The 24,237-nt window shown below is 41.3% G+C and overlaps 1 protein-coding gene across 1 annotated transcript; it reads right to left on the reverse strand.

Moving 5' to 3' along the window:
• Positions 1-20,314: 20,314 nt before the first annotated feature.
• Positions 20,315-21,402, reverse strand: LOC147462961 (uncharacterized). The gene is made up of 3 exons (XM_086495066.1): positions 21,067-21,402; positions 20,567-20,664; positions 20,315-20,459 (listed from the first exon to the last, which is right to left on the reverse strand). The coding sequence occupies exons 1-3, from the start codon at positions 21,400-21,402 to the stop codon at positions 20,315-20,317; spliced, it is 579 nt and encodes a 192-aa protein (XP_086351192.1).
• Between the last annotated feature and the right edge of the window lie 2,835 nt (positions 21,403-24,237).

The following is a 24,237-nucleotide window of genomic DNA, read 5'->3' on the forward strand; positions in this document are numbered from 1 at the left end:
TTTGTTGAATTTGCATATGGCTCCAAAGGTGAGCCCCTCTTTGCATGAGAGCATGACCTAATTGATTCTTTGGGATTTGAAAATATGCATGATTGTGGATTATGCATAAATATAATATATGGATATGATGAAAAAAACAGGTTAGTGTATAAACAATTCGTGGAATCTAGAATAGTGTCACCTATATACAAATATAAAATGGAAAAAAGAGATATATGAAAATACAAGGAATCAAATGAGGGGACTCTCATTTGTTTTTATTGAAGTATATTTATTTACAAGAGATAAGAAAAAATACCTCTAGGAAATAGGAATTTAGTAAAAGGCAATGACTGATGGTGAAAAGTATTTTTGAGGTTTTTCCTTAGAGTGGATTCTCGCCCAAAAATAAGAGAAGTTTACATGAAATGATTTTCTATAGAATGCATAGGTAAGAAAGATTATGATAATGGTGAGTCAATGTACATAGCATACATAGAAAAATAACTCACACCTAGGTAGAAATATTGAAATAAATACCAAAATAATTATGAAAATTCCCTATAGTTAAGCCCTATATACAATGAGATATTTACACACCAATGGGCCATAATATACTTTGGATTTTGTTTTTATTGATTTTTTTGGCTCAACTAACATAGTGACTAGTTAGCTGAGGGTTTTAAGAAGATATGAGAAAAGTCCCCTAACTCACACACGCCTATGTACAATGAAAAGGTAAGAATAGCCACAGTGTTTGAGTGATTTTGTTAGGGTGAGGTAACTCACTATGGCAATTACGGAGAGTCGAAAAACGGCTATCATTAGCCCTCCCCCGGGATGATGGTATATTCATGTACCATCATAGAGCATCTTTTCCAAAGAGAGTGCTTTTGAGTCCTCTATGATATCTGGTCCCTTGACAAGATTTTTACTGTGTGGCTTCTTGTCACACTCACGCTTCATGCAGCAAAACTTACATGAGATAGTCGCTTTTTGATAGTCCTTCGGTAGATCCTTTGGTAGAAGGCGACTCAAATAGGGCTTCAAGCGATACCCGTTTACCTTCCTTGAGTGCTCTTTACCATTCAAGTCCATAAGCTGATAGTAACTTGAATTGAAAGTCTTCTTGACTATGTATGGCCCTTGAGTTTCTTATCAAGCTTCTCCTTCGCTTGTGTAGCTTTCCTCTTGTAGTACTCGTAAGCTGCTTCTCTTTTCCACTCAAGATTCACTAATGTAATAAGTCAATCTATCCATACCCCTTGATCATCTTGTGCACCTCTGCCATGGAGCCATATCGTTGGGATGTTGAGCTCAATAGGCTGCAAAGCCTTTTGACCATAGACCAAGTGAAATTGTGTGAACTCCATGGCTTCCCTATATGTGGTTCGATATGCCCACAAGGCACCATCCAAGAAGTCATCCCACAACTTTGTCTTGTTTTGCACCATCTTCCTAATGATTCCTGCAATGACACCATTAGCCTTCTCCACCAAACCATTTGACTGTGGATAGTATGGTGTGCTATGACGATGTAGAATGTGAAGCTCTTCACAAACTTCTATGAGTAAACCCTTCTTGAACCCTGGACCATTATCCAAAACAATCTCTAGAGGTGTGTCAAATCTACAACAAATATTAGTATAGACAAACCTGCTCAATATTTTCCCATTTACCCTTGTCACACTTTGAGACTCTACCCACCTAGTCGTGTAGTCTACAGCCACTAGAATGTAGAGTTTACCATTCTTTGTTCTATGCAGAGGACCCATAGCATCAATGCCCACTTTTCAAAGGGTCCATTTGCAAGCACTATTTGCCTTGGACCATGCACTTGCCTTTTATTTCTATTTGTGACAACTTTTACACCCATGTTGGACATCCACATGCAAGCTTAGCCAAACATACCCCGCCAGCAAAATCTTCTTCACAGTTAATTCTTGGGCAAAATGACCACCACATGCCTCTTCATGCAAAACTTTTAGAATGGATGGAATTTCATCGATAGTTGGTACTCTTCTACACACTTGATCCTTCCCTCTTTGATAGAGGGAACCTTTTAGGAAGAGATAGAAACTTGCCTTCTTCATGAGTCTCCTCTTTTGAGCTTTAGTGAAGTCTTGCGGAAACTCGCCCTCCAAAATGTAGCTAATAATGGGAGCCAATGACTCAACCCCTGGTATCTCGATTGCTTGACAAGTGCTGCCACCATGACGACCTGCACTTCTTTCTCAACACATGTAACTACTTGTTGTGCAAGTAAATCAGCATCTTCATTTTGTTTCCTAGGGATATGATATAGTTGCACTTCTTCAAACTGATTAAAAAACCTACGAATGGCATGAACCTTTGTCCTGAGGCTTTCATTCTTGCATGCCCAAATGCTTAAGATTTGCTTCACAATGAGGAGTGCATCCCCCTTTACCATGAGACTTTGTATACCTTGACTAATGCACATCTTCAAACCATGAGGTAGTGTGTCATATTCTGCTTCATTGTTGCTAGTTAAACCTGGTAGATTGACCTTCTTTTTCATGACCACCTCTCGACTTGGGTTGAACAACACTAGCCCTCCCCCTGCTTTTCCTGTGACTCATCGAAAAGCTCCATCAAAGAACAAGGTAAAATAATTAGGAATACTGTTTGGTGGTGGCAATGGTAGGGTCTTTACTTCAGGAACCTTAATCTCCTTTTCATGCACCCTATAAGTGAGAATCCTTGCCAATTGTGCACGCACACTATCTTCTACCTTGAAAGAGTATTGGAACTCTTGCAACTCCATAATCCACTTTGAGATCCTAGTACTAAGATTCATTTGAGATGACACCCAAGGAAACAAATTTTCTGCAGTGAGAATTACAAAAGGTTTTGGTAGCAAGTAGGATCTAAACTTTCTCACTGCAAACATGAGAGAAAGCATCATGAGTTCTACTTCCATGTAGCCTCTCTCCAAAGCATTCATGACCCTACTAGCAAAGTAGATGGGTCGCATCCTGGTACTGTGGGGATCTTGTTGTAGCAAAACAGCACCAACTATTTCTTTCCCAACACTAGAGCTAACAAAGAATGTGTACTCCCAACAAGGAAGCATGAGTGTTGGTAGCTCTGACAGAATGACTTTGATGTTACAAAAATATTCTTCAAGCCCATTAGACCAAACAAACTCGACTTGTTGTGTCAACTTTTGCAAAGGGTGAAGTAACTCCGAGGCTAAGTGAATGAAGCGTAACATATACTTCACCTTTTGAATGAAGGAGATGACCTCTTTAAGACTCTTCGGTGACGGTAGCTCAATAAGAGCCTTTGCCTTTGAAGGATCCACCTCAATACCTTTATAGGAAACCTTGTGACCAAACAAGATCACTTCATCCTCACCTATGTGGCACTCGTCGGGGTTGAGTTGACCTCTCATGTCATAAAGCTTCTTCAATATTTCTTCTACCCTTTGTAGATGCAATGATTTTGAGCTATAAATGTAGAAATCATCAATGACCACCCTAATTGACTTTCCAAAGAATGCTTGAAACACCATGTTCATGAAATGTTGGAAAGTTGCAGGAGCATTTGTCAGGCCAAATGGCATGACTCTAAAAGCATAACAACCCCAAGGAGTGATGAAGGTTGTTTTCAATTGGTCCTCCAATGCAATCCCTATTTGAAAGTAACCTGAATAGCCATCACACAAAATGTACTTCTCATGACCTGCTACCTCATTTAGTATCTCATCCTAATCTCTTTTTGTTGCCTCATTGAGTGGACGGTAATCCACACACACCCTCCACTTCCCGTTTTTCTTGGGAGTGACAACAACAGGAGAGACCCACTCTGAATTCTCCACTGGATAAATGAAACCTGCTGCTAGAAACTTTCTTACCTCCTTGAGTAGAGCCTGCTCCTTGATGACTCCTAGCTTCGTAGCTTTTGAGCTTTAGGTTTGGCCTTTGGCTTTAGCTCGATCTTGTGTTGAACATCATCTACTCCACGCACGTCGGTGTAGTCTTTAGCAAAAATCTTAGGAAATTTCCTTAACACACCTTTGAACTCCTCTCTTTCATCCTTTGTAAGTGTTGTAGACAACATACCTTCTAACATTCCTTCATCTTCCACATTTTGGTTCTCTTGGGAACCTACCTCCTCCAAACCTTGACAGCGGGTCTCTTGGTTGGTTGGCTTAAACCTTACCCCCATGACTTCGATGGAAGACTCCTCTTCAGTAATGCTACCACTACTTTCTTCTTCTGAAATGTTATCGGTCCAATCTTCTTCCGTCTCACTTTGAGATGATTCTTCATGGAGCTCCTCTTGGCGTTGCTCTTTCATGTCAAAGACAACCTTCTTATGATTGTCATTCCTGCAAATTAATTTTCCACTCTCCCAATCCTGCAAAGCTCGCATTTTCATTAGCCATGGTCTTCTTAGAATAAATGGCTTCTCAATCACTTCAGACGTTACCTCAGGAATCGGTCTAGTTGTTGATGCTTGCAATTTTCCCTTAGGTCTAGGACCCTCTATCGGAACCTCTCCTCTTAGACACTTGAGCTTCCTATACTTCTCAACAGCTCTAGTTTCAGCTGCGTCAAAGGTAGCAGGTGCACCCGCTTCAACCTTTATCTTGAGTGTGGGAAAGAGACGTAGAAACTCTTGTTTATACATGTAGTAGTCATCTAAGTCTTTTTGTTTGTGAGAAACAATGTCTTGCCATAGCTTTTGAATGTTTTGGGGATCAAAGAAGTATCTCTTGAAATGATTCACAACTTCCATGTAATTCCCTTTAACTTCCTCAGGCAAAGAGTCAAACCAAGTGCTAGCATCTTTCCTAAGGACCACCTCAAACATTTCTATACGTTTTTGATCAGTTACTATCCTCTTGATACGGAAAGACATCTTGAAATTTTTTAAAAATAATTCTGCATGCTCTCCAGGCTCTCCAAAGAAAAGAGGATATCCCGACATTTGGCGGTGGGCCTCCATTGAATTAGTTTCAAAGTGACAACACGTTTTTGTTTTTCTTGCTTGAAAAGATTTACATAATAATATTTTCTAAATTGCAATCTATTCTACAACAAAATAAAAATATTCACATCAAATGACCTATAATAATCAATAAGAGGCAGGATGGCAGGGTTTGGTGACGCGAGAATTTCTCCTACTCTTTGAACACCGAACATGAACACCATACCTTGTTGAAAATGGATTTTTCTACTAATTGCAATGTTTTTTGTAATGTGTGGAGTGAAATGTCTCTATTCCTGGGCCATTATCCATTGTCTATGCATGATCTAATGCTTAAAACAAAACAAAAATATAGACGTCCAAACTAAGATAGTACCTAATGAGAGGCAAAATAAAAGGATTTACTAAAGCGTTTATCTCGGCCAACCAAAGAGGACCTAATTCTAAGAATTACACGTTGAAATTGCAACTTGGTACTAACAATTATGTGTACCTTTTGCCTTGCAATGGGAATGAAAGGATCACTCGTGATTCATGCAAACTACTTGACTATGCTAAAGGTTGAACCTACACAAAAAGATAAACAAGTCGTCCTCAGTGGGGGCACCAAAATTGAGGCGGTCCGGGGCGGGCAACAAGAGAGGCGACCTCTAAACACCCCTCAGGGCTCCCGTGCTGCTCAATTGGGGCTGGGGTAACCACAATCACAACACAACAACAAACCCACAGCTAAACAAGATAGGGGCACCACCTAATTATGGTATGCGAACTAGGACGCAAGAGAGATTTTGTCACAACCAAGAAGATGCGCCACAAAACACACACAAGAAACCTCACATCCAGACACACACAAAATGAACCAAGGAGAGCTAGAACAAAGGGAAGAAAGAGAGGAAGGGATCTTGCGTAATATCTTATTTGTGACTTACAAATGGAGATGGTTCGTTATGATGCTATCGTTGAGCTTGTACGAAACTAACTCAATGCTTAGTGAATACTAAACATTGCCAACACACACACATTATCTTAGGGTGTGGGAGACCTCTCACCACAATACCCTCTTACAATGGACACAAAATTGGCAATGAAAACACGCTAAAACACTTTCTAAAACAAGATCAACCGATAGAAACTCAAAATACACAAGTCACCTTGAATTCACCAAACCGTATTGTACAAATGGAAGGACTAAGATTTGAACGTCGAATCACGTCTTTGATGCATCAAACCTCAATTTATTGATGATGGAGGAGCATATACAATAGTGGTTTTGAAATTTTTGAACTCACGCTCTCTCACTTGCAATGTGTAGCTTGAAAGCTTCTCAAACACCAAAAGTGAAGCTCACAAAGTGGTTGCTACACCTAAGTCTCTCCTCACTCATAGAGTGTTGGGGTGCTATGTGACATATTGGAGGTTGTTTTACAAGAAGGAGAGGGGCCTATTTATAGGTTGGAGACCCCACATTAAGATTATTGGAAATCCTAATTTATAATCTAACAAATCAGGATTATGATGTTTTTTTAATATCAAAACATTGCGGGCCTTCTTTGTCTGCTTGAGTCATGGATGTGGGATCAAAAGAGAGCATTATTGATGGTAAATAAGGTGAAAGTAGAGTTTTAAGGAAGAGAGAGAGAGAGAGAGAGAGAGAGAGAGAGAGAGAGTTACTATGCACATGTCTTGAGGTGAGGTGTCTTTTATGGTTATGTCAATGGCTATTTTGTGTTAGTATGTTAGTAGTTAGTGTTAGTAATCACTAGAAAGTTAATGATATATTTACAATGGGTAGAATGAGGTGGATGGTTGAAGTAAGATGGTTGAATGAAGTGATGAAATCCTTTTAATGGTGAAGCTTGAAGAACTTTTGGACTTACTTGTGTAGGTTCTCAAAATGACTATCGATCCTCTTCTTCGTCTTCTCTTCTTTACGCCACCGCCGCCAAGGTTGATTATCGCGACAAAAATGGCAATTCGGTTGATGAGATCTCTTAATTTGCAAAGGTTAAGCATGGTTTACATGCTGAATTTTATGTATATAGAGAAGAGGTAAGATGGAATTGTACTCTGGAAGTAATAGAGAGAAGCATAGAGATGGTGTATGTACATGGAGAGCTCATATGAGAGCTATGGGAGTAAGAGGGGAGGTTAATGGTGAAGAAGGTGAGAGAAACCATGAAAGGTACAGGTTTGAGTGAGGGATTGAGAGGAATGAGTGTGTGTGTGTGTGTGTGTGTGTGTAGAAGTGTGGAAAGAGGTGAGAGAAGACTATGGGCTACTTGTGAGAAAAGTGGGCAGATTAGGGTCCACTCAAAAAATCTTAGCTCACCAGTGGTTGCTCCAAAAATCACCAAATTTTTTGAGGTGATTATTCAGCTCTTGGTACCCATTTTCTCTTTTGACCCACCGCTTCAAATTCGGAGTGGAGATGGATATAAAAAACCCCACCAAAATACCTGTTTTCTTCACAAAAAAAGTCTTCAATGGCCCCCTTTTTTTTGAATTTGCATATGGCTCCAAAGGTGAGCCCTTCCTTGCATGAGAGCATGACCTAATTGATTCTTAGGGATTTGAAAATATGCATGGTTGTTGATTATGCATAAATATAATATATGGATATGATGAAAAAAACAAGTTAGTGTATAAACAATTAGTGGAATCTAGAATAGTGTCACCTATATATAATTATAAAATAGAAAAAAGAGATATATGAAAATATAAGGAATCAAATATAAGTGAAAGGCAATGACTGATGGTGAAAGGTATTTTTGAGGTTTTTTCTTGGAGTGGATTCTCGCCCAAAAATAAGAGAAGTTTGTATGAAACGATTTTCTATAGAATACATGGGTAAGAAAGATTATGGTAATGGTGAGTCAATGTACATAGCATACATATGAAAATAACGCACACTTAGGTAGAAATATTTAAATAAATACCAAAATAATTATGAAAATTCCCTATATTTAGGCCCTATATACAATGAGATATTTACACACCAATGGGCCATAATATACTTTGGATTTTGTTTTTATTTATTTTTTTGGCTCAACTAACATAGTAACTAGTTAGCTAAGGGTTTTAAGAAGATATGGGAAAAGTCCCCTTACTCACACACACCTATGTACAACGAAAAGGTAAGAATAGCCACAGTGCTTAGGTGATTTTGGTAGGGTGAGGTAAATCACTATGGCAATTACAGAGAGCCAAAAAATGGCTATCAGTGCTAAGAGAAATACGTTGCATTCCCTTTGTGTAGCTAGTGTGGCTGATCACATTGTGGGGATCACTGAGCAACCTCCTGCTTCTTTATGGCATCAGCGTTTGGGACATATGTCACTGAAAGGTTTGAAGTTTTTGGCACGTGTGGACTACATTCCTGCTTCAGATTTTGGTGGCTTTGAGTTGTTAAGTATGGAGCCTGATTTACCCTTGTAATTTTCTGTGGTAAAAGCGCACATTTGTAAGGCCCCCATTATGAGGAGAAGCCATCGTGCGTGAAGGAAAATCACTCACCGGAAACCAAAATTTTCACGGACAAGAATAAGGGGCAACTTTAAAGGAATATTCTTTTTCGCCGGAATATTATGGCCGGACGGCGGCCGAAAAGTGGTCGGAAAACAACCGGTCGGTTGGCCGGTGGCCGATAGTCAATGGCCGGTGGTCGGAAGTCAATGGCCGGTGGCCGGTGGCCGAATTCAAAAGCGGACTTGTCTTCTCAAGGGCGGCTACACATGGGCGGATTGGAGGGTCCGATTTGGACTTATTCGCACAAGGGCGGCTACACATGGCTGTCTCTCATAAGAGAGGGCAGCCCTTTTGGCCTATAAAAGGAGGCCATTTCTACACACATTTTATAGTGTGAAGTTGATGCAACAAGGTGAGTGTGAGGTGGTGAGAGTGAAGCAAGGCGGGAGCTCCATTAAGGGTATAATCCCTTTGTAAACTACTTCTTGTTTTGAAGTACTAAAGCCATTGAGTGACTGCTTTCCCGTGGACGTAGCCCACATTGGGTGAACCACGTATATCGTGTGTACTCTCTCTCTCTCTCTCTCTCTCTCTACTCTATAATCTCGTGTATATAAATCTGTCTCTCTCCATTAAGTAATCTACTCAATTATCTATTTAGCTACGTCTTATTTCTTAACATGAGTTTTATGAGCATTGCCTTTATGGTCGACATGCTCAGTATTCTCATAGGAAGAGTGTTCCACGCAGATCTTTGGAAAAGCTAGCTTTTGTGCATAGTGATGTATGTGGGCCGAAGCCCAATGCTTCTCCTGGAGGTGCTATGTACTTTGTTACATTCATTGATGATGCTAGCAGGAAGGTATGGGCATACCCCATTTGTAAGAAAGATATGGTGTTTGATGTATTCAAGCAATGGTTGGCTTTTGTTGAGAACCAATCAGGTTGTAGGTTGAAGTGCTTATGTACGGGCAATGGGGGTGAATTTATGTCTCATGCTTTCACTACGTTATGTGTTGAGAAGGGTATATGGTGCGAGCTTAGTGCTCCATATACACCTCCTCAAAATGGTGTGGCAGAGCGCATGAACATGACTATACAGGAGAAAGTCTGTAGTATGCTTTCTATGTGGCTGGTTTGTCAAATGTTTTTTGGGCTGAAGCAGTGCCACTTCTATGCATTTGATAGATCGTTCACCTAGTGTTCCTTTGGGGTTCAAAGTGCCTGAAGAGGTATGGACAGGTTTGCCACCTTTGTATGGTTATCTTCGTGTTTTTGGCTGTGAAGCTTATGTACATGTACCTAAGGCAAAACGCGGCAAATTGGATCCAAAGAGCAAGATGTATCTTCTTGGGTTATGGTAGCTGTAGTGAGATGGGTTATTGATTGTGGGATCCTATTGTGACAGGAAGATTGTGCGCAGCCATGATGTTGTTTTTCATGAGGACTCTATGTATAGAGAATCACCGTGAACGGTTGAGGTTCGGTGTGTGATATTTGAGAAGGATGGTCATCGGTATGATGGTCCCATGGATACTCATGGACAACCCATTGACCCTCAAGTGGGAGATCAGCCTTTGTTGGGAGATCATGTAGATGTGGGACAGCCATATGCACCTCCTGCACACGTTTTGAGGCGTTCAAAGAGGCGTGCGAGACAGCCTCAATGTTTTGTGCCTTCTATGGATTATATGTTGTTGACTAATTGCGGGGAGTCATCATGTTATGATGAGGCCATGTTAACCCTTACGCACATTCCTATCACCTAAGATGGACGCCGTATTATTTATTTGGTAGAGTCAGGTACCGGGCTTGTTGGTCCAATAGGCAAACGGTAAGAGTGATCGCCGATGAGAGGCGCACTCTAACTGGAACATTCAAGGGATTAGTTGGTAAGCATGGGCGCCCAAGTGTGAATGGGGTGAGCTCATATAAAAGTCAACTAAACCTAAAATTCACTCATTCTCTCATTTGTGCAATGGAAGAGTGCTCTTGCTCCATCTCCATCTTCTTCTTCATCTCCTTGTGTGTGTGTGTATGCGTGAGAGAGAGAGAGAGAGAGAGAGAGAGAGAGAGAGAGAGAGAGTGATCGAGCATTGCAACAGTGGCATGGCGGTGGCGAGGTAGTTGAGCGAGTAGCGGCGTTTCCCTCTTCTTCGCGGCGAGGAATCCTCCACGACAGCAAGCGTAGAGCTATGAGTGACACACCATTGTCATCTTTGAGCTTACTAGTTTAGGCTAGTTGCGTGCTTGGAGCCATTTGTGGCTCGCACACAGTGTATCGGCAATTCCCTTGCATTGACACGTGCGATAGATGCGCACATTTTTGGCACCGCTGCCGGGGAATGCCATACACTAAGCTTGAATGACACTCTGTGCTTCTTTGTGGTGCACTTTCAATTATAGGAAAGGTAGAGAAGGAAGGTGTGTGTGTTGAGAAGAAGGAGTTTGTTTTGCTGCTGTGTATTATTTTGTTAATAAGGAATTGAAAGGTACTGTGTTTTCTTTGTTGATAAGTTTTTAAAAGGTACCGTGTTTTCTCTGTGATAAGGTGTTAGTATTAAGGTTGTAGATTCATAATGTTAGTTTTGTGTAAAGTACAATAAGTAGTTTTGTTAGCTAGTGAGTTGTTGTAGTTGTGTGTTAGTATGTAACAGTAGTTGTATTAGTGGTAAGTAGGTAGGTTAGGTGTGTGTGCTCGCGCGCACATCGCGACCGCGACGACCTTATCCAAAACAAAAAATAATAATAATTTTAAAGGTAAGACCGAAATTGGGAATATCTCCCAGACCCAAGCCCAAGCTCACGCTCAGGCTTAGGCCTCAATCGCCCTTTAAAATTATGTATTTTAGCCTCGCACGTAGCTAAAAATCGACCTTTTTGAGGACCAACGGAGCTTCAAGTGACCGAACGTTGTGCTGTAAAGCACACCGCGACCCTCTGAGTGATACGCTTGTTTTGAGCTATCACACACTTTAATCAAAAAACCGATCATTAAAAAACATTAAAAAAACAAGTGAAAATGGATGCCTAAAAAAGTAAACGGTTAATCTTTGAGGTTATTTGCCGATGCTTGTAGGGTGCCAAAGACACATGCATCTATGCTCTGGTCGTGTGCTAGAGGCCGAGCAACTAGAGAACGTTTCGACTTACGCGAGTTCTCAATATCCACCTACCTTAAGTTTTGGGCCCTCGACGGAGACCCAAGGTAGTACAAATCAAGACCCAAACATAGCGGCTAGTGACTCTTTCTCTGACAATGACGTCATGGAGGGTTTCCCAATGCCTAATCCCAATAGCTCAAGCCAAGACATGCATGCCATGGATCCACGCTCCGAACCAAGCGTGCTTAGCCGCTTGAAGGAAACCTTTAGTAGAGCCACTCGCTCCGAACATGGAGCTATTGATGTAAATTAAGGGGGTGGGGAAGTAACTTCGCCATTCATGACCAATGTAGTCCCTATGCCCTTAAAGAGTGTGAACATGAAGCCCCTATGCCCTTAGAGAGTGTGCACATGAATATTCCATTCATTGCACCCCCTGACTCTTCAGAGCTATTTCCCTCCGAGGTTGTATTACCTGATGGTAGAAGCCTTGCCGAAGTGCAAGTGGTTGAGCGGTATATCCTTGTAGCGAGGGAAAAGGAAATCGAGAGCTTACGAAAGGCGGAGCAATGAAGAGAGTTAAAAGCGAAAGCTCCTATGTCAATATCCTTGCTAGGATAGCAATCGAGTGCTCTTGAATTAGCGACCACTAGGGGTCAACGCATAGAGAGCCACATTGCATCTAGTTCAAAGGACACCCCTAGCACCTCAAGCTTAGATGGAGCGTTCCTCAATGAGAACTGGGAGTACGAACTACAAACAAAAACTATAACTGACCTATACACAGGTCACACCTAACACGTGGGTTGGTTAGATGTCCTAAAATCCACAATGGGTGCTACTAGTGTGGAGGATCAACAACAAAGAGTTTATGAGGTCATCCATAGGGTTATTGAGCTAGAGAGACAGAACAAGGGGATCCACATGCCTTCAACGGGTCTCATGAGATTCTTGGATACAGGGAAGGCTAAACAACCGACCTTATCGCAAATTGAGACTCCCTCGGGAAGTCCGATGGATCCTCCATATGTTGTTTTGCCAGGGGTCTCAGTGCAATCTGAGCCCACAAGTGATAGCTTTACCTTTCCAAGTCTAGCTCATCTTTCCCTTGATGACACCACGGCTACCATGCCTACCCCGATGATGGGCATGCCGAGAAACATGCCATGGACCTCATTTGTTAGTAAAGCACCGCTACTTGGTAGCTCAATGCCTGCAACATTACCTACAAGTGTGTACCAATCGTATACACCCATGGATCCTCGTACTCATGTAGTTCCTACCCCTTCCATTGTTTCAACTACCTATGCTCCACAACCACCACACCCAAGCTCTTATTTCCATTGGACCATACCAGCTAGCATTAGCATGTCACATTCGCGTTTGCTATGCCCAGGGCCACCCATATGAACTTTGGGCCGCCACATGGCACAACACCGTACCAAACGTGGAACCCAAGGGCTTCCTATGCGCCAAGCCCAATGGCAATACCTACTCCATATGTAGTCTCTGGAGCGCCTTCACCCACGGTGCCTGCTCACTTAGGTGACTTGGCAACATTTTCTTAAGCTATCGGTCGATCTATCGTTGAGAATATGCGTAACACGCCTGATAGAGAGCCGAGAAGTAAGGCAGTACAAATAGCCAAGCTCACACAAAAATTTAGTGGAGACGTGGATGTGAGAAAGCATATCGAAGTGTTTGAACAAATATGTGATTCTCTACGAGAACACAATGACTTGCATAAGAGTAATGCTTTAAGCCTAACCTTAAGTGGAAAGGCTGGGGATTGGTATAGAACCCTAAGGGTGGAAGAAAAAACGATTTACCCTACTCTTAGGAGACTGTTCTTGAAAGAATACATACGAGAGGGAGTGCTTTGGGGTGTAGCCTCTCAGCTCCAAAAAGCCCAACGAGACGAAGGAGAGTCGGTGAGAGACTTTATTAGTAGCTTGAAGCATTTGAATTCTCGTTGTAATCCAAATGAGCGCTTCAATAATAATCAATTGCTTGATAGATTCAGGGGATTACAACATGAGGATATCTACAATGGTCTATTCATTAGAGGTATCACCAATTGGGAAGCAGTCACCACCAATGCGATCCAATTAGAGGATAATTTAATGATTAAAGGAGAAAAAGTGTCTGTTGAGCCTAAATCTATTAGCTCGCAAGCATCGGGGCATCAGCTAATGACCCTAAAGCCTATTACTAAGTGTTAAGTATGAAGCCTGATTTACCCTTGTAATTCTATGTGGTAAAAGTGCACATTTGTAAGGCCCCCCACTATGAGGAGAAGCCATCGTGCATGAAGAAAAATCACTCACCAGAAACCAAAATTTTCACGGCAAAAAATCAGGGGCAACTTTAGGGGCCTCGAGGGTGAGACTTTTTTTTCCCTTGCTGGAATATTCCTTTTTGCCGGAATATTATGGCCGGACGGCGGCCGAAAAGTGGTCGGAAAACAACCGGTCGGTTGGCCGGTGGTCGAAAGTCAATGGCCGGTGGCCAGTGGCCGAATTCAAAGGCGGACTTGTCTTCTTAAGGGCGGCCACACATGGGCGGATTGAAGGGTCCGATTTGGACTTATCTACACAAGGGCGGCTACACATGGCTGCCTCTCATGAGAGAGGGTAGCCCTTTTGGCCTATAAAAGGAGGCCATTTCTACACACATTTCATAGTGTGAAGTTGATGCAACAAGGTGAGTGTGAGGTGGTGAGAGTGAAGCAAGGCGGGAGCTCCATTAAGGGTATAATCCCTTTGTAAACTACTTCTTGTTTTGAAGTACTAGAGCCATTGAGTGGCTGCTTTTCCGTGGACGTAGCCCACATTGGGTGAACCACGTATATCGTGTGTACTCTCTCTCTCTCTCTCTACTCTATAATCTCTTGTGTGTAAAATCTATCTCTCTCCATTAAGTAATCTACTCAAATATCTATTTAGCTACGTCATATTTCCTAACACTAAGGAGCCAAAGATATCTGATATTATTTTAGCAGATCTCACCAAGGCTATTCAAGAGAGTCTTAGAGACAATCATGCTCCGCAAAACAATCATATGTATCCAAGAAGGGAGCAACAATGGTGCTCAGTATGCTATGGACCGCATAGTACCAGTGAATGCCTTACTTTTAGAGTAAAATTCAATGGGAACTGCAATAGAGAGAGAGAGAGAGAGAGAGAAGCTATTGACAGCTGTGGCAAGGTATCACCAAGCAGATGGTGGTCTTTGTTCTCTCCATATAAGCTGCATACAATATATATATATATATATATATATATATATATATATATATAGAGAGAGAGAGAGAGAGAGAGAGAGAGAGAGAAGCTATTGACAGCTGTGGCAAGCATATCACCAAGCAGATGGTGGTCTATGTTCTGTACATATAAGCAGCAGATTGTATGCAGCTTGTATGGAGAGAACATAGACCACCATCTGCTTGGTGATATCCTTGTCACAACTGTCAATAGCTTCTCTCTCTCTCTCTCTCTCTCTCTATGTGGCAAGGATATCACCAAGCAGATGGTGTTGTGGCAAGGATATCACCAAGCAGATGGTGGTCTATGTTCTCTCCATATAAGCTGCATACAATCTGCTTGGCTTTTACCTCTCTCTTTCTCTCTCTCCCTCTCTCTCTCTCTCTCTCTCTCTCTCTCTCTCTCTCTCTCTCTCTCTCTCTCTCTCTCTCTCTCTCTCTCTCTCTCACACACACACACACACACACACACACACACACACAAAAAGAGCTGGCGGGGCCTCTTCGGCTCCCATCGGAGCCTCTTTAACTCCTTAGACATGGCACCTATTCACCTCCCACTTAGCAAGCCTTGTCTCATGCATAATCATTCACACTTCTTATGCTATGAATCACTTGAATCAGCTTTGGCTTGGGCATCCTCCTACCGGCTCACTGCCCCCTGTGTTCGCTTCCTGTGCCATATGGTAGGTTGAAAATGTCTTCTTCATAATAAAGTAGTATTGATGTATCATGTAGGGCATAGGGATTCATAATGTGTTCTGCCCTTTTTATCCCAACCTCTACATATTTTGTAATAGCTTCCACATTCTTTTGCTATTTCCAATTTCTCCCCCCAAGGATGCCCTGCTTTACCACCGTGTCAACTCAAAAATCTCTCATGTGTGCACACGAGAGCATGCTGAGCTTTCTATCAAATTTGGTAGCCTTTCTTCCTGGAGCACCATATGAGGAGAAGCTTTTCCATGACCACCTTGCAGGTACGTCCCCAGGAGCTAGCATCAGAGGGTGACACATGCAAAGTAGTTGGATGCTCTGCTTTCCACAATGAAAGATCAGAGAGGAGGGGACACAAGTAAAACATTGACACTAGGGCTTGAGCTTGAGCTTGCTCATCACCTAGGGTGATGTTTTAAGATGAGGCTCAGTATGGCCACATAGGAGCATGATGACTTTTCATGTTCTAAAAGTTGGAGTTGCCTCAGGGTCTTTCAATTTTGGAGAATACTTTCTACAATTGAAAACAATTGTATCTACCAAGTTCACCTTGGGGGGAGAGAGAGAGAGAGAGAGAGAGAGAGAGAGAGAGAGAGAGAGAGAGAGAGAGTACTAACACTTGCAAGACTTGTGAGTCCATGTCGAAAGTCACTCACTTTTTGACATCTTGAAGATACCTTGTTGTTGCAGAGAGATAACTACTACTACTGAACGACCACCATAGTAGAGAGAACTTTTCCCTTGAGTCAAGAATGGCACTTTGTAACTCTCAAAGTCGAGGGATTCCAGTAGTTGGGCCTCGAATGTTGCAATTTGTTGTTGTTGTTGCTCTCTCTCTCTCTCTCTCTCTCTCTCTCTCTCTCTCTCTCTCTCTCTCTCTCTCTCTCTCTCTCTCTCTCTCTATCTCATGCCTCTTCACCTCCCATGAGCCTAGACACTACCCCCTCCCCCCACAGCTCCTCAACTCCCCAGTATAGTAGCATGCGGCCTCCTCTCATGATGATTCAGATTCCTGTATGCAGCACACACAGACCTTCCATCCACCACCATGTCCACACGTGAGGGGCTATGTGGCATTTCCTGAATTTGGTCCTCCATAATAGAGTAGAAATAAATATATGAGAATCTTGAGACACCCAATTAGTCATCATCAACGCGCATCACCTCTAACCTTAGCCATTGCCTCAGCCCAAGGGGCCGTTGTCTGCATTGTCAACACCCTCTATTGCATTTGATAGTGATTGCCCTAGTGGATTTAGCTTCACAAAGGTTTTGTTGGGTAGAAGGGATGCACTACGTGATAGGCTTTTGCACGCTCCCTCAAGTTTTGTTGAAACACAACTACTCAATTGAGCTTAATAAACCCTACACTTCACACAAAACTACTCGTAGCAGCGAGTCATCGGAATTCCCAAGAACACTCTCAACTTCTCAAGGTCCTCTTTTGTTTATATGGTCATTGGTGAGCCAACTAGAGTGCCATGCTTTCATTATGGTAGGTGATTTTTGGACCCACTCTAATTGGTCACTATGGTATACAATTTTGCACCACAAGGATGAATTGGTGCTTGAGTAAGCTTGTGTTGCGAAAAAACATCAACACGGAAGAGGGCGAGTACGCTTTGACAAGATACCTTAAATACATTGTCCTCATTGTTGTAGCAAAACATTATTGGTTGATCCAAAGGAGATTGTTGCTTGTTATACATGTCATGCCTTATTGCCGTTATCTCGACGGCATGCACCTCCCCTTGATAGTGCCAGTCTCCTCATGAATTGACATGTCAAATTGGTGGATGATCCTCACCTTTGGATTGCAACTATTGCCTCTTGTGATTATGGATCCCTTGAATATGATGAAAGGTCATTTGTGCTTACCCTCTAATGTGGGAGCCAACTTGAAGGGATCAAGGCATCTATGTGTAGGCTGACCTTGATGCACAACATAGTTGATAAAGACTACCCGATTGTTTGATGTACGATTGTTTGAGAAACCATGGTAGAGCTTTTTGAACATGGTTTCAAGAATTTCTCTAAGCTTTTAGTAAATATTGGAATACAACTTTATGGTCCTTTTGATGTGTCAAAGCACTATTGTCTTGCTTGCTAGAATATACTTTTGAAGATGGAGTGTATTGAGATTACAGAGGACAAAAAAGCTTTGGTTGTAGACACTCGATAAGAGCTCAATTTTGGAATCATTTATGTGTGGAATCTATGCTCATTTGCATAATTTCCTTCAATGGATTTGGGACTCGATTTTGGGCTTGTTTGCTGTGTCTTTGTTAGGCTGCATTCTACGCTTTGATGTGGATCAAAATTGAGTTCTTTTCCTGTTTGTGACTTGTTAAAGTATGGGATGAACTTTGAACTAAATTTAGTCTAATATTGGACATAATTTTTGGCCTTTACTATGGTATGGTGTGTGGGCTAAGTAGAGGCTCATTTGTGGCCTTTCTAGACACATGGACTACCATTACATTTTCTGTGCTTATTGTTGCATTTTTGTTGATGGATTTGAGACTAAATTGTGGGGAAACAACTTTTGGATTTTTTGGGCACTGTGTTTCTTGGTTAAGGGCTAGTGTTTGAGCTAAATTTGGAGTGCTATATTAGATCGAAATGTGGGCTAGAATGTGAAATGTTTTAGGAGATGAGTCTCGGCTCACTTGCGGTGTTCTTTTTATACAACAGCGACCACACTTATTTGTGTGCCTATTTGTTGCATCTTTATTGGTGGATTTGAGATTGCATCTTGGGCTTCAAGGTGGAACAAATCTTAGATCTTTTGGGATTTGTTACTTCTTGTTCATGCGCTAATGTTTGAGCTGAATTTTAATTGTGATGTTAGAGTAAATTATGGGCAAGCTTAGGAAAAGTAGAGAGCTAATCTTGGTGCTATTTAGAGAGTTGATCTTAGGGCCGATTCCCATATTGAATTTTGGGATGATTTGTTGCCTTCTCTTCAACTTATGCCGAGTGAAATTGCGAGCTAAACCTTGATAAAATTTGTGATGGTACAAGGGCTCTTTTTGGTTTGTTTACATACATAGGACTGATCTTGTATACTAGACATCCTTGGGAGCACATCAGCCCCGTCATAGAGGCACAATCGAATCCAAGGAAAACAAAATGTGAGTCCCATTATCAAAGAAGCATGAATGAGGGGCTCTAAGTAGCCACGAACGACACGTATTTGAGATCAAAAGCACATCAGACTAGATTACGTCAAATTGAATAGATTGTTTTGGTTCAACAAAAATACCATGCTTCTAACCAAAAGATTCAGGACTTTGATAGTGATTATCGTCTTGTTATGGTCTTGACAAAGGGATGCATACCACACTTGCTCCACCAACTATCATCCTCATCTTTGAGCTATGCCATTAGTTAGTAGTTTGCAGAAACACATTTATGTGCAAATATCCTCACAAAGAATGTAGATATAAGAATCCACAAGCTCATGTATATATACAAAACAATCAGCCAGCTCAACTCATTTCTCTTGTCCACTTACACCATACCATCAACATCAATCATCAAACCACAAATCCCAAAAATCTTGATTAATGACTGAACCATTACATATGCAACCATATATCACTTCCTTAACAAAAATAAAAGATGCAGCTCACAAAAACTTGAAAAGTAGATCAACTATTATGACAACCACAATAAAAAACATAATATATAATACATTGACTCATTACATTCAAGTGACTCCATTTGAGTCTTGGCTTTGTAGCCTTAATCTAATAGGAGGAAAACGAAATGTTTCACACAAAAATATATGTGAATCAAGTGTTCTTGTTGCGCTGATACAAAATGTGATAAATAGTATTGCATAAACAACACAGAAGATATTCACATAGATGTTAAACCTAGTGAAAAATACATGAACATTTCCACCACTCATTGCTCCAAAGCACGCATGCACCATGACTGTAGCTTTTTCTGCAGCTCACAAACATCCCAATGTCGAAACCACTCAGTTGTAGGCTGCAAAATACATATCGGGCTAAGCCACAACCACAAATCCACACTATTCTCAAATTAGAGCAAGGAAAAATATAATGATTACCACTTTGTTCAAGGGAAGGCTGTCCATTGCAATTTCGTAGATCATATGCCAACAATATGCAATTACATAATACCCACAGTCATGTGTGTTTGGCTGTTGTGGCACACTCACACACTTGAACTCCGCACCTATAAGAGGTGTAGAGAGATTTGTCCTCAACTTCGCATCATTGCATGTCTTTGCCAAGCTTTGCAAAGCCCTATTTAAAATAATAATTGCAATGTAGTCATTGCATGCAAGGATAAAGCATAGAAAGAATTTGTAATAGCACCAACACAAAGACGAAAAGCTTCACGTGTGCATAGTGGACATGCATTCAAATGGATTGACAAGTTGTCCAAAGGAGTCCATGTATAGTAAAGTGCTCTTCTTCATATCCATCTTGCTGATCCTCTTGATCTTTGGATTGAACCATACAAACAAAGTCTAATGTTCTCTCAAAATACTTCAATGTATAAGCTACACCGAGGCATGGGCTAGGCACTACTAGGTAGAGGCTAAGATACCATCACTCACCTCTTTATGATAGGAAAGAAGATGAAAAAATTGTTTCCCTGGATCAACTTCATGGAATAGGCTATCAAGATCTCAATATCCTCTTTCCCCTCCATATGAGTACCAAAGCGCATCGACAAAGTAAAGACACTCAGTTGTTTCTTTTTGTGTCGTGTTCTCCATCCACCTACATCAACCATCATACCCTGATGTTTATGCATTGCTTTTTTACCTTTTTGCGTAAAGGTAAAAACATTATAATGTATACATTCCAAATATATTCAAAATCTCTGTGGAAGCCTCGGCATTATTGACAATCCCTTCTATTGTCGCTTTCTCCAAGGTGGCAGACAACTTGGAGATTGTAGACCTAAACTCGAGCCTACCCTTGAACTCAAGCGTGAATTTAACAACAAAAATCAATCAAAGTTAGTAGTTCTTAAATTATATTAGAAGGATAAGCAAAGAGAGTTGTTGCAAGAGAAAGCAAAACATTTGAAAAGGTATTGTCGTTCTCCAACTCTCCTTGTCTTGCATATTTCGATCCCCTCATTATTGACCTCAATAAAGCCATTATAAATTTTAAAAACCAATTCATGTGTATGCTCTAGAAGGCTATTAGCATCGTTAATTGTTATGGGATTCGTAGAACTTGATCCCTTGATCAAATTACCTCGTCCAAAAAGGTAGCTTCTTTCTAGGTGAGGAGTTTATCAATCGCTGATATTTAGGGTTCTCCTTGACCTTCTCTTGTTGAATGTTGTCACGCTCTTCCTTGATATTTTGTATGCTACTTGATTCCACCACTTTCTTGGGAATCTTTGTATCGGGTTTGACTATCAACTTTAGAGTCTGAAAACCCATACATAAGGAGACATTGAGAATCGTGCATACATCAAAGTGAAAAAAGCAACATCCAACAGAAGCCTGACAATGTTCATATAAGCAAGAAAAAAGAAGTCAAAGAGGGTTTGTAGGCAAAAATTGCCTCAAGATTTGTAACTTACTTGTTTTTCATATCCCTTGTCTATTCGTGCTTTTGCTTGCCCACGACAAAGAGACTCTTTAGTGTCATATGATTCCATTGCAGCTCTCACAAAACCTTCTACAAATGCCTCTTTTGAACCTAGCTTCTCTTTCTCCTCACTTGTGAGTGTATTGTCCCACATTTTTTCTGCAACCACTTGTTTGCGGCCTTCTTGTGTTGCTTTTGCAATCCACATCTTACGATCAAGTTTGTAAAAGAGTTTGTGATGTTGTTCCACATATCGATCTGCCTCCTCATACTTTGGCCTCTCATGAACTTTCTTTGGACGACCTATTGGCAAGAAAGGCACTTGCATGTGTATGCCATGCTGTGACCTAAGATGCTCCTCAAAAATCGAGTGTACATAAAGTCCTTTATCCATCTGATGTCTAGATTTGAACCGCGCTCCTCAACCAATTCCCTGTTGTGGATCCCCTCACTTGAGTTAAAAGGTTGTGCATGCCCCATAGTCCCGAGGGTGGGCGAGATTACACTAAAGTTGCTTGATTTGAGCCTTTACATGGACATAGAAGAGATCTCTCTTTTTGTTGCCCTCCGTTAAACAAACAAAAGCATACAAAAAAGTTACAAAATGCATTCATATGCATGCTACATCTTTTATTAAGAGGCCATCATAAGCCCTTACCTTGTTATAACACACCTGTAGTACAATGTTTCTCTCATGCAATGAGTAGTTTAGCCAACTTTCATGGCATGTAACCCCACCAAGAGGTAAGGGCCAATCTATCCTTTAGTAAGCTCATGGCCAAGAAAGACTATGATGTAAGAAGACTACTATGTAAGAGCAATATAATGTCATCAAATTCTTAATGTAGTAAATCTACACTACTTGTTCAAGGAAAAGCAAGAAAGTATTATGTGAATCTCTCAAAAATGTGTGTGAGCAAAATGCAAGTTTGAGGTTTAGCAAAAACAACTTTCTCTCTCTAGGTTAAAGAGAGAAAATATCCATATATAGTCCTAAAGTGGACCACACCATAAGCGAGAATAGCTATACCAGATTCTAAAAAGTTCAAGAGGCATTGGAAATCGATAGGTTGCTAGGACTCAGGAGTTTCTTTAGGGGTTTGTTTTGACAAAATTTTTTGCGACAAAAAAATCCTAAAATTGACATAGAGCACCCTATGAATGAGGGAGGCAGGCTATAAGACTTTGTCATTATAAATCTTTTGTGACAAAAAACACTTTCCTTACAATTGTGTACCATAAAAATAGGACTAACATTTTCTATGTAGCCATCATATTTTATTTGTACAAACTATATTTGTTATGAATTAAATAGATATTTTATATCTACCATCCTCTAGAAAATTGGATTATACTATGTTTTTCCAGTATACCTACACTTTACTTCATGTATGTAATAATAAAATTGCTAAAATGCTTTTAATTACTTAATTTAATAAATTTCAGGCTTACATCTCTTCACTTACATATCTAAAGTTGTTGGAAAAGGTGGGCAACCCTTGGTGGCCATATGGGGTCACATAAGATTTTCAACAACTATGGCCCAATAAGAAATACTTGCATTGTTCAATGCATGGGCATTGTGTGTTTGAGTACCTATAATAGTTGGTTAAGACGAAGAGTAGAGGGTGGTTTGACCCTCTAGCCTAGTAGTCTTTTTAATGATTGCATCAATTTTTAAGAGTGTGCGGGGAGACCTTTATTCAATGAAGGCCCTCTGAGCAGCACTTCTATATGTGCTACAAAAAGGCGCTCTTAAGGGAAGGATCCTAAGGAAAAGAGTTTGGCAAAGTAAGTGTCCAAAATCTTTTGACCCTTCCTATACCAAGTTCGATGTGCATTCCTTTGTGTAAATATCTATGAGAAATGAAAATTTTCTTTTTAAAGCACCTCATTTTGTGTTATGAATTAAAAATTATGACACCCCATCTCTTTATTTTGTGTGTGTGTTTTGAGTTCATGCATCCCATCTCTTTATTCCATGAGGTGGCTGGTTTCCATGGGTGCCCAACCTTTAATTTTTTAGCCGGGTTTAGTTCACCGGCGACATCCTCTTTGTCGTTGATCCCTTCTCTAGAGCCCACGTCACTTAGTGTCGTGCTTCCCTTATCATGCTTAGGCCATGTTGCACAACCATGGCACCCAAAATAAAATGTTTGTAGTCGAGTTTAGTTCGTCTCCTGCATCGAGATGTGTGCCCATTAGGAGGCAACCTAAGAGTGACAAAAATATCTTGAAATTCCGCCAAATGTTTCTCTGACATATCTCGAGAGACTTAGAAGAGAGAGCCAGCCCACAAAACGTGCATAGTAGGCTAAATGGTAATTTACGTCCTCAAAGGGATTGCCCTTTTGTCGAAACACACTTACACTCTTTGGTCTAGAGCGATCAAACCAAATCAAACACCCCCCCAAAGTGCTGGGTTTGATTCACAAGAAACCTCTGAACGAGTGAGAGTGGTAACCAACCCACCAAGAGATGCTTAGTAGACGGAATGATAATTTAAGTCTTCAAAGGGATTGCCCTTTCACCGAAAACCACTTAGCCTACGCTCTTTTGTCTGGAGTTGATCAAACTAAATCAAACACACCCCCAAGAGAGAGCACGAGTGCATGCACACATTGCCATTGGAAGGAGCACTCCAATTCCTTGATCGGAGCCTACTTGATACCAAAATCGAATGAGCTTGCCATCCCCTCGCCAGGCTGCCGGCACTTGCTCATACTAGGTTGACCGGCACTTGCTCATACTGTCCCGAATATATTTTACTTGTTGCGTCACTCGACATTGCATCAAGGGATCTTGCTGTATTCCCTTTCTATTTTGGAATTTCTACAATTGGGTCTACACACCAAACATTAATTAATTACAACGCCAGATTCCATCTCTCTCTTTGCAGAAAGTAAGCTCTCCCGCTTGGGCCCAATTCCCACGGGGACAAATCCCTCACTCAATTCGCTCAAGTCAGGCTGCTTTGCGTCTCTCTGCCAGTTCCGTGGAGACTCTCATGCCGTCGACTGACAGTGACTGCCTCTGCCCCATGCTGAGACAAAGAGAGATGGGTCTCCTAGTCGGCATCATCTTCTTTGTTGGTGGCCATCGCTGGGTCCTCCCCCACTTTGCCTCCCATTGCTGAGCGGACCCCCTCCCACCCCCTCTTACG

The sequence above is a fragment of the Adiantum capillus-veneris genome, chromosome 2, assembly GCF_014529385.1.
Source record: "Adiantum capillus-veneris isolate H3 chromosome 2, ASM1452938v2, whole genome shotgun sequence".
NCBI lineage: Eukaryota > Viridiplantae > Streptophyta > Polypodiopsida > Polypodiales > Pteridaceae > Adiantum > Adiantum capillus-veneris.

Bases quoted from the DNA above. Each gene is read 5' to 3' on its own strand.
- LOC147462961 (XM_086495066.1), bottom strand. From the start codon at position 21,402: ATGCAAGTGCCTTTCTTGCCAATAGGTCGTCCAAAGAAAGTTCATGAG. The intron at 20,665-21,066 runs GTAAGTTACAAA...AGCCTTCTAGAG, and splicing joins ACAAGGGATATGAAAAACAA to CATACACATGAATTGGTTTT. The intron at 20,460-20,566 runs ATACCTTTTCAA...TGTTAAATTCAC, and splicing joins AGGAGAGTTGGAGAACGACA to GCTTGAGTTCAAGGGTAGGC.